This window comes from Salmo salar, chromosome 07 (genome assembly GCF_965601325.2).
Source record: "Salmo salar chromosome 07, fSalSal1, whole genome shotgun sequence".
NCBI lineage: Eukaryota > Metazoa > Chordata > Actinopteri > Salmoniformes > Salmonidae > Salmo > Salmo salar.
In genome coordinates this window covers 70,844,835-70,862,073 of record NC_138297.1, presented here as the reverse complement: position 1 = coordinate 70,862,073, position 17,239 = coordinate 70,844,835, and the positions used below count along the sequence as shown (strand labels likewise).

At 52.9% G+C, this 17,239-nt stretch overlaps 1 protein-coding gene across 1 annotated transcript in view; it reads right to left on the bottom strand.

The window, feature by feature from the left end:
* Nucleotides 1-17,239, bottom strand: part of nu107 (Nuclear pore complex protein Nup107) — a 41,193-nt gene that overhangs the window by 12,199 nt on the left and 11,755 nt on the right. Inside the window, 4 exon segments of the mRNA NM_001139833.1 lie at nt 5,717-5,786; nt 10,381-10,429; nt 11,281-11,426; nt 16,874-17,013. Coding sequence (NP_001133305.1) covers nt 5,717-5,786; nt 10,381-10,429; nt 11,281-11,426; nt 16,874-17,013 — 405 coding nt within the window.

The following is a 17,239-nucleotide window of genomic DNA, read 5'->3' as shown; positions in this document are numbered from 1 at the left end:
TTAATGACAGACTCACCGTCCAGGTCACCCAGGAAACACCAGACAGCTAGTTACAGGTTAATAACAGACTCACCGTCCAGGTCACCCAGGAAACACTAGACAGCTAGTTACAGGTTAATAACAGACTCACCGTCCAGGTCACCCAGGAAACACTAGACAGCTAGTTACAGGTTAATGACAGACTCACCGTCCAGGTCACCCAGGAAACACTAGACAGCTAGTTACAGGTTAATGACAGACTCACCGTCCAGGTCACCCAGGAAACACTAGACAGCTAGTTACAGGTTAATGACAGACTCACCGTCCAGGTCACCCAGGAAACACCAGACAGCTAGTTACAGGTTAATGACAGACTCACCGTCCAGGTCACCCAGGAAACACTAGACAGCTAGTTACAGGTTAATAACAGACTCACCGTCCAGGTCACCCAGGAAACACCAGACAGCTAGTTACAGGTTAATAACAGACTCACCGTCCAGGTCACCCAGGAAACACTAGACAGCTAGTTACAGGTTAATGACAGACTCACCGTCCAGGTCACCCAGGAAACACCAGACAGCTAGTTACAGGTTAATGACAGACTCACCGTCCAGGTCACCCAGGAAACACTAGACAGCTAGTTACAGGTTAATGACAGACTCACCGTCCAGGTCACCCAGGAAACACCAGACAGCTAGTTACAGGTTAATAACAGACTCACCGTCCAGGTCACCCAGGAAACACCAGACAGCTAGTTACAGGTTAATGACAGACTCACCGTCCAGGTCACCCAGGAAACACTAGACAGCTAGTTACAGGTTAATGACAGACTCACCGTCCAGGTCACCCAGGAAACACTAGACAGCTAGTTACAGGTTAATGACAGACTCACCGTCCAGGTCACCCAGGAAACACTAGACAGCTAGTTACAGGTTAATGACAGAGTCACCGTCCAGGTCACCCAGGAAACACTAGACAGCTAGTTACAGGTTAATGACAGACTCACCGTCCAGGTCACCCAGGAAACACTAGACAGCTAGTTACAGGTTAATGACAGACTCACCGTCCAGGTCACCCAGGAAACACTAGACAGCTAGTTACAGGTTAATGACAGACTCACCGTCCAGGTCACCCAGGAAACACTAGACAGCTAGTTACAGGTTAATGACAGACTCACCGTCCAGGTCACCCAGGAAACACTAGACAGCTAGTTACAGGTTAATGACAGACTCACCGTCCAGGTCACCCAGGAAACACTAGACAGCTAGTTACAGGTTAATGACAGACTCACCGTCCAGGTCACCCAGGAAACACCAGACAGCTAGTTACAGGTTAATAACAGACTCACCGTCCAGGTCACCCAGGAAACACCAGACAGCTAGTTACAGGTTAATAACAGACTCACCGTCCAGGTCACCCAGGAAACACCAGACAGCTAGTTACAGGTTAATGACAGACTCACCGTCCAGGTCACCCAGGAAACACCAGACAGCTAGTTACAGGTTAATAACAGACTCACCGTCCAGGTCACCCAGGAAAAACCAGACAGCTAGTTACAGGTTAATAACAGACTCACCGTCCAGGTCACCCAGGAAACACTAGACAGCTAGTTACAGGTTAATAACAGACTCACCGTCCAGGTCACCCAGGAAACACCAGACAGCTAGTTACAGGTTAATAACAGACTCACCGTCCAGGTCACCCAGGAAACACCAGACAGCTAGTTACAGGTTAATAACAGACTCACCGTCCAGGTCACCCAGGAAACACTAGACAGCTAGTTACAGGTTAATAACAGACTCACCGTCCAGGTCACCCAGGAAACACCAGACAGCTAGTTACAGGTTAATAACAGACTCACCGTCCAGGTCACCCAGGAAACACCAGACAGCTAGTTACAGGTTAATAACAGACTCACCGTCCAGGTCACCCAGGAAACACCAGACAGCTAGTTACAGGTTAATAACAGACTCACCGTCCAGGTCACCCAGGAAACACTAGACAGCTAGTTACAGGTTAATAACAGACTCACCGTCCAGGTCACCCAGGAAACACTAGACAGCTAGTTACAGGTTAATAACAGACTCACCGTCCAGGTCACCCAGGAAACACCAGACAGCTAGTTACAGGTTAATGACAGACTCACCGTCCAGGTCACCCAGGAAACACCAGACAGCTAGTTACAGGTTAATGACAGACTCACCGTCCAGGTCACCCAGGAAACACCAGACAGCTAGTTACAGGTTAATGACAGACTCACCGTCCAGGTCACCCAGGAAACACCAGACAGCTAGTTACAGGTTAATGACAGACTCACCGTCCAGGTCACCCAGGAAACACTAGACAGCTAGTTACAGGTTAATGACAGACTCACCGTCCAGGTCACCCAGGAAACACTAGACAGCTAGTTACAGGTTAATAACAGACTCACCGTCCAGGTCACCCAGGAAACACTAGACAGCTAGTTACAGGTTAATAACAGACTCACCGTCCAGGTCACCCAGGAAACACTAGACAGCTAGTTACAGGTTAATAACAGACTCACCGTCCAGGTCACCCAGGAAACACTAGACAGCTAGTTACAGGTTAATAACAGACTCACCGTCCAGGTCACCCAGGAAACACTAGACAGCTAGTTACAGGTTAATGACAGACTCACCGTCCAGGTCACCCAGGAAACACTAGACAGCTAGTTACAGGTTAATGACAGACTCACCGTCCAGGTCACCCAGGAAACACTAGACAGCTAGTTACAGGTTAATGACAGACTCACCGTCCAGGTCACCCAGGAAACACCAGACAGCTAGTTACAGGTTAATAACAGACTCACCGTCCAGGTCACCCAGGAAACACCAGACAGCTAGTTACAGGTTAATGACAGACTCACCGTCCAGGTCACCCAGGAAACACCAGACAGCTAGTTACAGGTTAATAACAGACTCACCGTCCAGGTCACCCAGGAAACACTAGACAGCTAGTTACAGGTTAATAACAGACTCACCGTCCAGGTCACCCAGGAAACACCAGACAGCTAGTTACAGGTTAATGACAGACTCACCGTCCAGGTCACCCAGGAAACACTAGACAGCTAGTTACAGGTTAATGACAGACTCACCGTCCAGGTCACCCAGGAAACACTAGACAGCTAGTTACAGGTTAATGACAGACTCACCGTCCAGGTCACCCAGGAAACACTAGACAGCTAGTTACAGGTTAATAACAGACTCACCGTCCAGGTCACCCAGGAAACACTAGACAGCTAGTTACAGGTTAATAACAGACTCACCGTCCAGGTCACCCAGGAAACACTAGACAGCTAGTTACAGGTTAATAACAGACTCACCGTCCAGGTCACCCAGGAAACACTAGACAGCTAGTTACAGGTTAATAACAGACTCACCGTCCAGGTCACCCAGGAAACACTAGACAGCTAGTTACAGGTTAATAACAGACTCACCGTCCAGGTCACCCAGGAAACACTAGACAGCTAGTTACAGGTTAATGACAGACTCACCGTCCAGGTCACCCAGGAAACACTAGACAGCTAGTTACAGGTTAATGACAGACTCACCGTCCAGGTCACCCAGGAAACACTAGACAGCTAGTTACAGGTTAATGACAGACTCACCGTCCAGGTCACCCAGGAAACACTAGACAGCTAGTTACAGGTTAATAACAGACTCACCGTCCAGGTCACCCAGGAAACACTAGACAGCTAGTTACAGGTTAATAACAGACTCACCGTCCAGGTCACCCAGGAAACACTAGACAGCTAGTTACAGGTTAATAACAGACTCACCGTCCAGGTCACCCAGGAAACACTAGACAGCTAGTTACAGGTTAATAACAGACTCACCGTCCAGGTCACCCAGGAAACACTAGACAGCTAGTTACAGGTTAATGACAGACTCACCGTCCAGGTCACCCAGGAAACACTAGACAGCTAGTTACAGGTTAATGACAGACTCACCGTCCAGGTCACCCAGGAAACACCAGACAGCTAGTTACAGGTTAATAACAGACTCACCGTCCAGGTCACCCAGGAAACACCAGACAGCTAGTTACAGGTTAATAACAGACTCACCGTCCAGGTCACCCAGGAAACACTAGACAGCTAGTTACAGGTTAATAACAGACTCACCGTCCAGGTCACCCAGGAAACACTAGACAGCTAGTTACAGGTTAATAACAGACTCACCGTCCAGGTCACCCAGGAAACACTAGACAGCTAGTTACAGGTTAATAACAGACTCACCGTCCAGGTCACCCAGGAAACACCAGACAGCTAGTTACAGGTTAATAACAGACTCACCGTCCAGGTCACCCAGGAAACACCAGACAGCTAGTTACAGGTTAATAACAGACTCACCGTCCAGGTCACCCAGGAAACACTAGACAGCTAGTTACAGGTTAATAACAGACTCACCGTCCAGGTCACCCAGGAAACACTAGACAGCTAGTTACAGGTTAATGACAGACTCACCGTCCAGGTCACCCAGGAAACACCAGACAGCTAGTTACAGGTTAATGACAGACTCACCGTCCAGGTCACCCAGGAAACACCAGACAGCTAGTTACAGGTTAATAACAGACTCACCGTCCAGGTCACCCAGGAAACACCAGACAGCTAGTTACAGGTTAATAACAGACTCACCGTCCAGGTCACCCAGGAAACACCAGACAGCTAGTTACAGGTTAATAACAGACTCACCGTCCAGGTCACCCAGGAAACACCAGACAGCTAGTTACAGGTTAATAACAGACTCACCGTCCAGGTCACCCAGGAAACACTAGACAGCTAGTTACAGGTTAATAACAGACTCACCGTCCAGGTCACCCAGGAAACACTAGACAGCTAGTTACAGGTTAATGACAGACTCACCGTCCAGGTCACCCAGGAAACACTAGACAGCTAGTTACAGGTTAATGACAGACTCACCGTCCAGGTCACCCAGGAAACACTAGACAGCTAGTTACAGGTTAATAACAGACTCACCGTCCAGGTCACCCAGGAAACACCAGACAGCTAGTTACAGGTTAATAACAGACTCACCGTCCAGGTCACCCAGGAAACACTAGACAGCTAGTTACAGGTTAATAACAGACTCACCGTCCAGGTCACCCAGGAAACACTAGACAGCTAGTTACAGGTTAATGACAGACTCACCGTCCAGGTCACCCAGGAAACACCAGACAGCTAGTTACAGGTTAATAACAGACTCACCGTCCAGGTCACCCAGGAAACACTAGACAGCTAGTTACAGGTTAATAACAGACTCACCGTCCAGGTCACCCAGGAAACACCAGACAGCTAGTTACAGGTTAATAACAGACTCACCGTCCAGGTCACCCAGGAAACACCAGACAGCTAGTTACAGGTTAATAACAGACTCACCGTCCAGGTCACCCAGGAAACACCAGACAGCTAGTTACAGGTTAATAACAGACTCACCGTCCAGGTCACCCAGGAAACACCAGACAGCTAGTTACAGGTTAATGACAGACTCACCGTCCAGGTCACCCAGGAAACACCAGACAGCTAGTTACAGGTTAATGACAGACTCACCGTCCAGGTCACCCAGGAAACACTAGACAGCTAGTTACAGGTTAATAACAGACTCACCGTCCAGGTCACCCAGGAAACACCAGACAGCTAGTTACAGGTTAATGACAGACTCACCGTCCAGGTCACCCAGGAAACACTAGACAGCTAGTTACAGGTTAATGACAGACTCACCGTCCAGGTCACCCAGGATTACTAACTTCTGGATGATGTGGTAGTGTTCTTTAGTCTCTTCCAGGACTTTCTGTGGAGAAGAGGGAAGGAGAAATTCAGTGTCTTTCACAGGACTATGGGAGTCCCTAAGACCGGCGCGACGTAGCCAGCCAGCAGACCGGCGCGACGTGGATAGCCAGTAGACCGGCGCGACGTGGATAGTAGACCGGTGCGACGTAGATAGCCAGTAGACCAGTATGACGTAGATAGTAGACCGGTATGATGTAGATAGCCAGTAGACCGGTACGACGTAGATAGTAGACCGGTACGACGTAGATAGTAGACCGGTACGATGTAGATAGCCAGTAGACCGGTACGACGTAGATAGTAGACCGGTACGACGTAGATAGCCAGTAGACCGGTACGACGTAGATAGCCAGTAGACCGGTACGACGTAGATAGATGATAGCCAATAGACCGGTACGACGTAGATAGATGATAGCCAATAGACCGGTACGACGTAGATAATAGCCAATAGACCGGTACGACGTAGATAGCCAATAGACCGGTACGACGTAGACAGATAATAGACCGGTACGACGTAGACAGATAATAGACCGGTACGACGTAGACAGATAATAGACCGGTACGACGTAGACAGATAATAGACCGGTACGACGTAGACAGATAATAGACCGGTACGACGTAGACAGATAATAGACCGGTACGACGTAGACAGATAATAGACCGGTACGACGTAGACAGATAATAGACCGGTACGACGTAGACAGATAATAGACCGGTACGACGTAGACAGATAATAGACCGGTACGACGTAGACAGATAATAGACCGGTACGACGTAGACAGATAATAGACCGGTACGACGTAGACAGATAATAGACCGGTACGACGTAGACAGATAATAGACCGGTACGACGTAGACAGATAATAGACCGGTACGACGTAGACAGATAATAGACCGGTACGACGTAGACAGATAATAGACCGGTACGACGTAGACAGATAATAGACCGGTACGACGTAGACAGATAATAGACCGGTACGACGTAGATAGATAATAGACCGGTACGACGTAGATAGACAGTAGACCGGTACGACGTAGATAGACAGTAGACCGGTACGACGTAGATAGCCAGTAGACCGGTATGACGTAGATAGCCAGTAGACCGGTATGACGTAGATAGCCAGTAGACCGGTATGACGTAGATAGCCAGTAGACCGGTATGACGTAGATAGCCAGTAGACCGGTATGACGTAGATAGCCAGTAGACCGGTATGATGTAGATAGCCAGTAGACCGGTATGATGTAGATAGCCAGTAGACCGGTATGATGTAGATAGCCAGTAGACCGGTATGATGTAGATAGCCAGTAGACCGGTATGATGTAGATAGCCAGTAGACCGGTATGATGTAGATAGCCAGTAGACCGGTATGATGTAGATAGCCAGTAGACCGGTATGATGTAGATAGCCAGTAGACCGGTATGATGTAGATAGCCAGTAGACCGGTATGATGTAGATAGCCAGTAGACCGGTATGATGTAGATAGCCAGTAGACCGGTATGATGTAGATAGCCAGTAGACCGGTATGATGTAGATAGCCAGTAGACCGGTATGATGTAGATAGCCAGTAGACCGGTATGATGTAGATAGCCAGTAGACTGGTATGATGTAGATAGCCAGTAGACTGGTATGATGTAGATAGCCAGTAGACTGGTATGATGTAGATAGCCAGTAGACTGGTATGATGTAGATAGCCAGTAGACTGGTATGATGTAGATAGCCAGTAGACTGGTATGATGTAGATAGCCAGTAGACTGGTATGATGTAGATAGCCAGTAGACTGGTATGATGTAGATAGCCAGTAGACTGGTATGATGTAGATAGCCAGTAGACCGGTATGATGTAGATAGCCAGTAGACCGGTATGATGTAGATAGCCAGTAGACCGGTATGATGTAGATAGCCAGTAGACTGGTATGATGTAGATAGCCAGTAGACTGGTATGATGTAGATAGCCAGTAGACTGGTATGATGTAGATAGCCAGTAGACTGGTATGATGTAGATAGCCAGTAGACTGGTATGATGTAGATAGCCAGTAGACTGGTATGATGTAGATAGACAGTAGACTGGTATGATGTAGATAGCCAGTAGACTGGTATGATGTAGATAGTAGACCGGTATGACGTAGATAGCCAGTAGACTGGTATGATGTAGATAGTAGACCGGTATGACGTAGATAGCCAGTAGACTGGTATGATGTAGATAGCCAGTAGACTGGTATGATGTAGATAGCCAGTAGACTGGTATGATGTAGATAGACAGTAGACTGGTATGATGTAGATAGCCAGTAGACTGGTATGATGTAGATAGTAGACCGGTATGACGTAGATAGCCAGTAGACTGGTATGATGTAGATAGTAGACCGGTATGACGTAGATAGCCAGTAGACTGGTATGATGTAGATAGCCAGTAGACTGGTATGACGTAGATAGCCAGTAGACTGGTATGACGTAGATAGCCAGTAGACTGGTATGATGTAGATAGCCAGTAGACTGGTATGATGTAGATAGCCAGTAGACTGGTATGATGTAGATAGCCAGTAGACTGGTATGATGTAGATAGCCAGTAGACTGGTATGATGTAGATAGCCAGTAGACTGGTATGATGTAGACAGCCAGTAGACCGGTATGATGTAGATAGACAGTAGACTGGTATGATGTAGATAGACAGTAGACTGGTATGATGTAGATAGACAGTAGACTGGTATGATGTAGATAGACAGTAGACTGGTATGATGTACATAGCCAGTAGACCGGTATGATGTAGATAGATAGTAGACCGGTATGATGTAGATAGCCAGTAGACTGGTATGATGTAGATAGATAGTAGACTGGTATGATGTAGATAGATAGTAGACTGGTATGATGTAGATAGATAGTAGACTGGTATGATGTAGACAGCCAGTAGACTGGTATGATGTAGATAGCCAGTAGACTGGTATGATGTAGATAGATAGTAGACTGGTATGATGTAGATAGATAGTAGACTGGTATGATGTAGATAGATAGTAGACTGGTATGATGTAGACAGCCAGTAGACTGGTATGATGTAGACAGCCAGTAGACTGGTATGATGTAGACAGCCAGTAGACTGGTATGATGTAGACTGGTATGATGTAGACTGGTATGATGTAGACTGGTATGACGTAGATAGATAGTAGACTGGTATGATGTAGACTGGTATGATGTAGACTGGTATGATGTAGACTGGTATGATGTAGACTGGTATGATGTAGACTGGTATGATGTAGACAGTAGACTGGTATGACGTAGATAGTAGACTGGTATGATGTAGATAGTAGACTGGTATGATGTAGATAGTAGACAGTAGACTGGTATGACGTAGACTGGTATGATGTAGATAGTAGACTGGTATGACGTAGATAGTAGACTGGTATGACGTAGATAGTAGACTGGTATGACGTAGACAGTAGACTGGTATGATGTAGACAGTAGACTGGTATGATGTAGATAGCCAGTAGACTGGTATGATGTAGATAGCCAGTAGACTGGTATGATGTAGATAGCCAGTAGACTGGTATGATGTAGACAGCCAGTAGACCGGTATGATGTAGATAGACAGTAGACTGGTATGATGTAGATAGACAGTAGACTGGTATGATGTAGATAGACAGTAGACTGGTATGATGTACATAGCCAGTAGACCGGTATGATGTAGATAGATAGTAGACCGGTATGATGTAGATAGCCAGTAGACTGGTATGATGTAGATAGATAGTAGACTGGTATGATGTAGATAGATAGTAGACTGGTATGATGTAGATAGATAGTAGACTGGTATGATGTAGACAGCCAGTAGACTGGTATGATGTAGATAGCCAGTAGACTGGTATGATGTAGATAGATAGTAGACTGGTATGATGTAGATAGATAGTAGACTGGTATGATGTAGACAGCCAGTAGACTGGTATGATGTAGACAGCCAGTAGACTGGTATGATGTAGACAGCCAGTAGACTGGTATGATGTAGACAGCCAGTAGACTGGTATGATGTAGACTGGTATGATGTAGACTGGTATGATGTAGACTGGTATGACGTAGATAGATAGTAGACTGGTATGATGTAGACTGGTATGATGTAGACTGGTATGATGTAGACTGGTATGATGTAGACTGGTATGATGTAGACTGGTATGATGTAGACAGTAGACTGGTATGACGTAGATAGTAGACTGGTATGATGTAGATAGTAGACTGGTATGATGTAGATAGTAGACTGGTATGATGTAGATAGTAGACAGTAGACTGGTATGACGTAGACTGGTATGATGTAGATAGTAGACTGGTATGACGTAGATAGTAGACTGGTATGACGTAGATAGTAGACTGGTATGACGTAGACAGTAGACTGGTATGATGTAGACAGTAGACTGGTATGATGTAGATAGTAGACAGTAGACTGGTATGATGTAGATAGTAGACAGTAGACTGGTATGATGTAGATAGTAGACTGGTATGATGTAGACAGTAGACTGGTATGATGTAGATAGTAGACAGTAGACTGGTATGATGTAGATAGTAGACTGGTATGATGTACACACACACAGCTAGTTTGATAAAGCAGACAAACAGATGCTGACCTTTGACTCTGTTGCCAGCAGCTCCTCAAACACCTTCTCTAGTGTCCAGCTGGAGAGAAAAGGGAGACATGGTAGAAATGTTAGGTTAGGTTCCTGATCCTCAACCCTCCTCTAGAGGCTGGGGATTTTACCTGGACTCCAGGTATTTTCTACCAGAGGCTGTATTTTGTAGGCAGGGCTACCCACTAAAGGGTATGGTCCCTGGGTAAGACTTCCTACTACAGGCTGGGGATCTTACTTGGCCTCCAGGTATTCTCTACTAGATGGGATCTTACTTGGCCTCCAGGTATTCTCTACTAGAGGGGATCTTACTTGGCCTCCAGGTATTCTCTACTAGATGGGATCTTACTTGGCCTCCAGGTATTCTCCACTAGATGGGATCTTACTTGGCCTCCAGGTATTCCCCACTAGATGGGATCTTACTTGGCCTCCAGGTATTCTCCACTAGATGGGATCTTACTTGGCCTCCAGGTATTCTCTACTAGATGGGATCTTACTTGGCCTCCAGGTATTCTCTACTAGAGGGGCGCTTACTTGGCCTCCAGGTATTCTCTACTAGAGGGGATCTTACTTGGCCTCCAGGTATTCTCTACTAGAGGGGATCTTACTTGGCCTCCAGGTATTCTCTACTAGAGGGGATCTTACTTGGCCTCCAGGTATTCTCTACTAGAGGGGATCTTACTTGGCCTCCAGGTATTCTCTACTAGAGGGGATCTTACTTGGCCTCCAGGTATTCTCTACTAGATGGGATCTTACTTGGCCTCCAGGTATTCTCCACTAGATGGGATCTTACTTGGTGTCCAGGTATTCTCTACCAGAGGCTGTATTCTCTAGGCAGGGCTGCCCACTAAAGAGTATTGTCCCTGGGTAAGGCTACCTTCTAGAGGCTGGGGATCTTACTTGGCCTCCAGGTATTCTCGTGGCAGCTCCTCCAGCTCCTCGCTGCCCATTCCTGAGGACCGGACCTCCTGTTCCACCAGAGAGTCTACCAGGACCCTGAAGTAGGCCCACACACTGTCCTCCCACGACTCACACACTGGGAGCAGCTAGAGGGGAGAGACAGAGACAAATCACTATTACCACTCTACTATAGTCCCGTCTACCACCACTCTACTATAGTCCCCTCTACCACCACTCTACTATAGTCCCCTCTACCACCACTCTACTATAGTCCCGTCTACCACCACTCTACTATAGTCCCGTCTACCACCACTCTACTATAGTCCCGTCTACCACCACTCTACTATAGTCCCGTCTACCACCACTCTACTATAGTCCCGTCTACCACCACTCTACTATAGTCCCGTCTACCACCACTCTACTATAGTCCCGTCTACCACCACTCTACTATAGTCCCGTCTACCACCACTCTACTATAGTCCCGTCTACCACCACTCTACTATAGTCCCGTCTACCACCACTCTACTATAGTCCCGTCTACCACCACTCTACTATAGTCCCGTCTACCACCACTCTACTATAGTCCCGTCTACCACCACTCTACTATAGTCCCGTCTACCACCACTCTACTATAGTCCCGTCTACCACCACTCTACTATAGTCCCGTCTACCACCACTCTACTATAGTCCCGTCTACCACCACTCTACTATAGTCCCGTCTACCACCACTCTACTATAGTCCCGTCTACCACCACTCTACTATAGTCCCGTCTACCACCACTCTACTATAGTCCCGTCTACCACCACTCTACTATAGTCCCGTCTACCACCACTCTACTATAGTCCCGTCTACCACCACTCTACTATAGTCCCGTCTACCACCACTCTACTATAGTCCTCTCTTATGTGAACATTGTTGTTAGATGTTTACTTTGACAATGCGTTTCACTTTCCCCCCCCCCTCATATTCCTCCTCCACCTGACCGCCCCCCTCATATTCCTCCTCCACCTGACCCCCCCCCTCATATTCCTCCTCCACCTGACCCCCCCCCTCATATTCCTCCTCCACCTGACCCCCCCCTCATATTCCTCCTCCACCTGACCGCCCCCCCTCATATTCCTCCTCCACCTGACCCCCCTTCCTCCACCTGACCACCGCCCCCCCCCTCATATTCCTCCTCCACCTGAACCCCCCCTTCCTCCTCCACCTGACCGCCCCCCCTCATATTCCTCCTCCAACTGACTCCCCCCCCTTCCTCCTCCACCTGACCGCCCCCCCTCAAATTCCTCCTCCACCTGACCGCCCCCCCTCATATTCCTCCTCCACCTGACCGCCCCCCCTCATATTCCTCCTCCACCTGACCGCCCCCCCCTCATATTCCTCCTCCACCTGACCCCCCCCTTCCTCCTCCACCTGACCGCCCCCCCTCATATTCCTCCTCCACCTGACCCCTTCCCCCCTTGCTCCTCCACCTGACCGCCCCTTCCTCCTCCACCTGACCCCCCCCTCCTCCTCCACCTGACCCCCCCCATCATCCTCCTCCACCTGACCCCCCCCATCCTCCACCTGACCGCCCCCCCTCATATTCCTCCTCCAACTGACTCCCCCCCCTTCCTCCTCCACCTGACCGCCCCCCCTCAAATTCCTCCTCCACCTGACCGCCCCCCCTCATATTCCTCCTCCACCTGACCGCCCCCCCTCATATTCCTCCTCCACCTGACCGCCCCCCCCTCATATTCCTCCTCCACCTGACCCCCCCCTTCCTCCTCCACCTGACCGCCCCCCCTCATATTCCTCCTCCACCTGACCCCTTCCCCCCTTGCTCCTCCACCTGACCGCCCCTTCCTCCTCCACCTGACCCCCCCCTCCTCCTCCACCTGACCCCCCCCATCATCCTCCTCCACCTGACCCCCCCCATCCTCCTCCTGACCCCCCATCCTCCTCCTCCACCTGACCCCCCCCATCCTCCTCCACCTGACCCCCCCATCCACCTCCTCCTCCACCTGACCCCCCCCCATCCTCCTCCTGACCCCCCCCCCTCCTCCTCCACCTGACCCCCCCTCCATCCTCCTCCACCTGACCCCCCCCTCCATCCTCCTCCTCCTCCACCTGACCCCCCTCCATCCTCCTCCTCCTCCACCTGACCCCCCTCCATCCTCCTCCTCCTCCACCTGACCCCCCTCCATCCTCCTCCACCTGACCCCCCTCCATCCTCCTCCACCTGACCCCCCTCCATCCTCCTCCACCTGACCCCCCTCCATCCTCCTCCTCCTCCACCTGACCCCCCCATCCTCCTCCTCCTCCACCTGACCCCCCCCATCCTCCTCCTCCTCCACCTGACCCCCCATCCTCCTCCTCCACCACCTGACCCCCCCCCATCCTCCTCCTCCACCTGACCCCCCATCCTCCTCCACCTGACCCCCCCCATCCTCCTCCTCCTCCACCTGACCCCCCTCCATCCTCCTCCTCCTCCACCTGACCCCCCCATCCTCCTCCTCCTCCACCTGACCCCCCCATCCTCCTCCTCCACCTGACCCCCCTCCATCCACCTGACCCCCCCATCCTCCTCCTCCACCTGACCCCCCCCATCCTCCTCCTCCTCCACCTGACCCCCCCCATCCTCCTCCTCCTCCTCCACCTGACCCCCCCCATCCTCCTCCTCCTCCTCCACCTGACCCCCCCCATCCTCCTCCTCCTCCTCCACCTGACCCCCCCCATCCTCCTCCTCCACCACCTGACCCCCCCCATATCCTCCTCCTCCACCTGACCCCCCCCATATCCTCCTCCTCCACCTGACCCCCCCATCCTCCTCCTCCACCTGACCCCCCCATCCTCCTCCTCCACCTGACCCCCCCATCCTCCTCCTCCACCTGACCCCCCCCATCCTCCTCCTCCTCCACCTGACCCCCCCATCCTCCTCCTCCACCTGACCCCCCTCCATCCACCTGACCCCCCCATCCTCCTCCTCCACCTGACCCCCCCCATCCTCCTCCTCCTCCACCTGACCCCCCCCATCCTCCTCCTCCTCCTCCACCTGACCCCCCCCATCCTCCTCCTCCTCCTCCACCTGACCCCCCCCATCCTCCTCCTCCACCACCTGACCCCCCCCATATCCTCCTCCTCCACCTGACCCCCCCATCCTCCTCCTCCACCTGACCCCCCCATCCTCCTCCTCCACCTGACCCCCCCATCCTCCTCCTCCACCTGACCCCCCCCTCCATCCTCCTCCTCCACCTGACCCCCTCCATCCTCCTCCTCCACCTGACCCCCCTCCATCCTCCTCCTCCACCTGACCCCCCTCCATCCTCCTCCTCCACCTGACCCCCCTCCATCCTCCTCCTCCACCTGACGACCCCCCTCCATCCTCCTCCTCCACCTGACCCCCCCATCCTCCTCCTCCACCTGACCCCCCCCATCCTCCTCCTCCACCTGACCCCCCCCATCCTCCTCCTCCTCCACCTGACCCCCCCATCCTCCTCCTCCTCCACCTGACCCCCCCCATCCTCCTCCTCCACCTGACCCCCCTCCATCCACCTGACCCCCCCATCCTCCTCCTCCACCTGACCCCCCCCATCCTCCTCCTCCACCTGACCCCCCCCATCCTCCTCCTCCACCTGACCCCCCCCATCCTCCTCCTCCACCACCTGACCCCCCCCATATCCTCCTCCTCCACCTGACCCCCCCATCCTCCTCCTCCACCTGACCCCCCCATCCTCCTCCTCCACCTGACGACCCCCCCATCCTCCTCCTCCACCTGACGACCCCCCCCATCCTCCTCCTCCACCTGACCCCCCCCCCTCCATCCTCCTCCTCCACCTGACCCCCCCCTCCATCCTCCTCCTCCACCTGACCCCCCCCTCCATCCTCCTCCTCCACCTGACCCCCCCCCTCCATCCTCCTCCTCCACCTGACCCCCCCCCTCCATCCTCCTCCTCCACCTGACCCCCCTCCATCCTCCTCCTCCACCTGACCCCCCTCCATCCTCCTCCTCCACCTGACCCCCCCATCCTCCTCCTCCACCTGACCCCCCCATCCTCCTCCTCCACCTGACCCCCCCCCCCATCCTCCTCCACCTGACGACCCCCCCCCATCCTCCTCCACCTGACGACCCCCCCCCATCCTCCTCCACCTGACGACCCCCCCCATCCTCCTCCACCTGACGACCCCCCCCCCATCCTCCTCCACCTGACGACCCCCCCCCCCCATCCTCCTCCACCTGACCCCCCTCCATCCTCCTCCTCCACCTGACCCCCCTCCATCCTCCTCCTCCTCCACCTGACCCCCCCCCCATCCTCCTCCACCTCCACCTGACCCCCCCCCCATCCTCCTCCACCTGACGACCCCCCCCCCCCATCCTCCTCCACCTGACGACCCCCCCCCCCCTCCTCCTCCTCCACCTGACCCCCCTCCATCCTCCTCCTCCTCCACCTGACCCCCCTCCATCCTCCTCCTCCTCCACCTGACCCCCCTCCATCCTCCTCCTCCACCACCTGACCCCCCTCCATCCTCCTCCTCCTCCACCTGACCCCCCTCCATCCTCCTCCTCCTCCACCTGACCCCCCTCCATCCTCCTCCTCCACCACCTGACCCCCCGCCATCCTCCTCCTCCTCCACCTGACCCCCCGCCATCCTCCTCCTCCTCCACCTGACCCCCCGCCATCCTCCTCCTCCTCCACCTGACCCCCCGCCATCCTCCTCCTCCTCCACCTGACCCCCCGCCATCCTCCTCCTCCTCCACCTGACCCCCCGCCATCCTCCTCCTCCTCCACCTGACCCCCCGCCATCCTCCTCCTCCTCCACCTGACCCCCCGCCATCCTCCTCCTCCTCCACCTGACCCCCCGCCATCCTCCTCCTCCTCCACCTGACCCCCCGCCATCCTCCTCCTCCTCCACCTGACCCCCCGCCATCCTCCTCCTCCTCCACCTGACCCCCCGCCATCCTCCTCCTCCTCCACCTGACCCCCCGCCATCCTCCTCCTCCTCCACCTGACCCCCCTCCATCCTCCTCCTCCTCCACCTGACCCCCCTCCATCCTCCTCCTCCTCCACCTGACCCCCCTCCATCCTCCTCCTCCTCCACCTGACCCCCCTCCATCCTCCTCCACCTGACCCCCCTCCATCCTCCTCCACCTGACCCCCCTCCATCCTCCTCCACCTGACCCCCCTCCATCCTCCTCCTCCTCCACCTGACCCCCCTCCATCCTCCTCCTCCTCCACCTGACCCCCCTCCATCCTCCTCCTCCTCCACCTGACCCCCCTCCATCCTCCTCCTCCTCCACCTGACCCCCCTCCATCCTCCTCCTCCTCCACCTGACCCCCCTCCATCCTCCTCCTCCACCTGACCCCCCTCCATCCTCCTCCTCCTCCACCTGACCCCCCTCCATCCTCCTCCTCCTCCACCTGACCCCCCTCCATCCTCCTCCTCCTCCACCTGACCCCCCTCCATCCTCCTCCTCCTCCACCTGACCCCCCTCCATCCTCCTCCTCCACCTGACCCCCCTCCATCCTCCTCCTCCACCTGACCCCCCTCCATCCTCCTCCTCCACCTGACCCCCCCCCCCATCCTCCTCAGGGAGATGACCACACAACATACCCGTTTGAGGTTCCCACTCAGAACAGCGTAGATGGCTCTCTCATATCTGCTGAAGTGTTCATTATCAGCCATCCTCCAGCAGCACACCTTCCATACACAGCGCTGAGGGTTCCCCTCCACCGGTAGCAGCTCTGCACCGCCTGGACACACAGTTCCATTACAGACCATTCATAGGGATGTGTGTTTAGGGCTGTTATGGTGACCGAATTACCGCCACACCACGGTAACTAAACTTCTCTAAGCTCTGATGCTGCTGATGGTCATTGGTAGTCTACCAAACTTGCTGGTCATTGGTAGTCTACCAAACTTGCTGGTCATTGGTAGTCTACCAAACTTGCTGGTCATTGGTAGTCTACCAAACTTGCT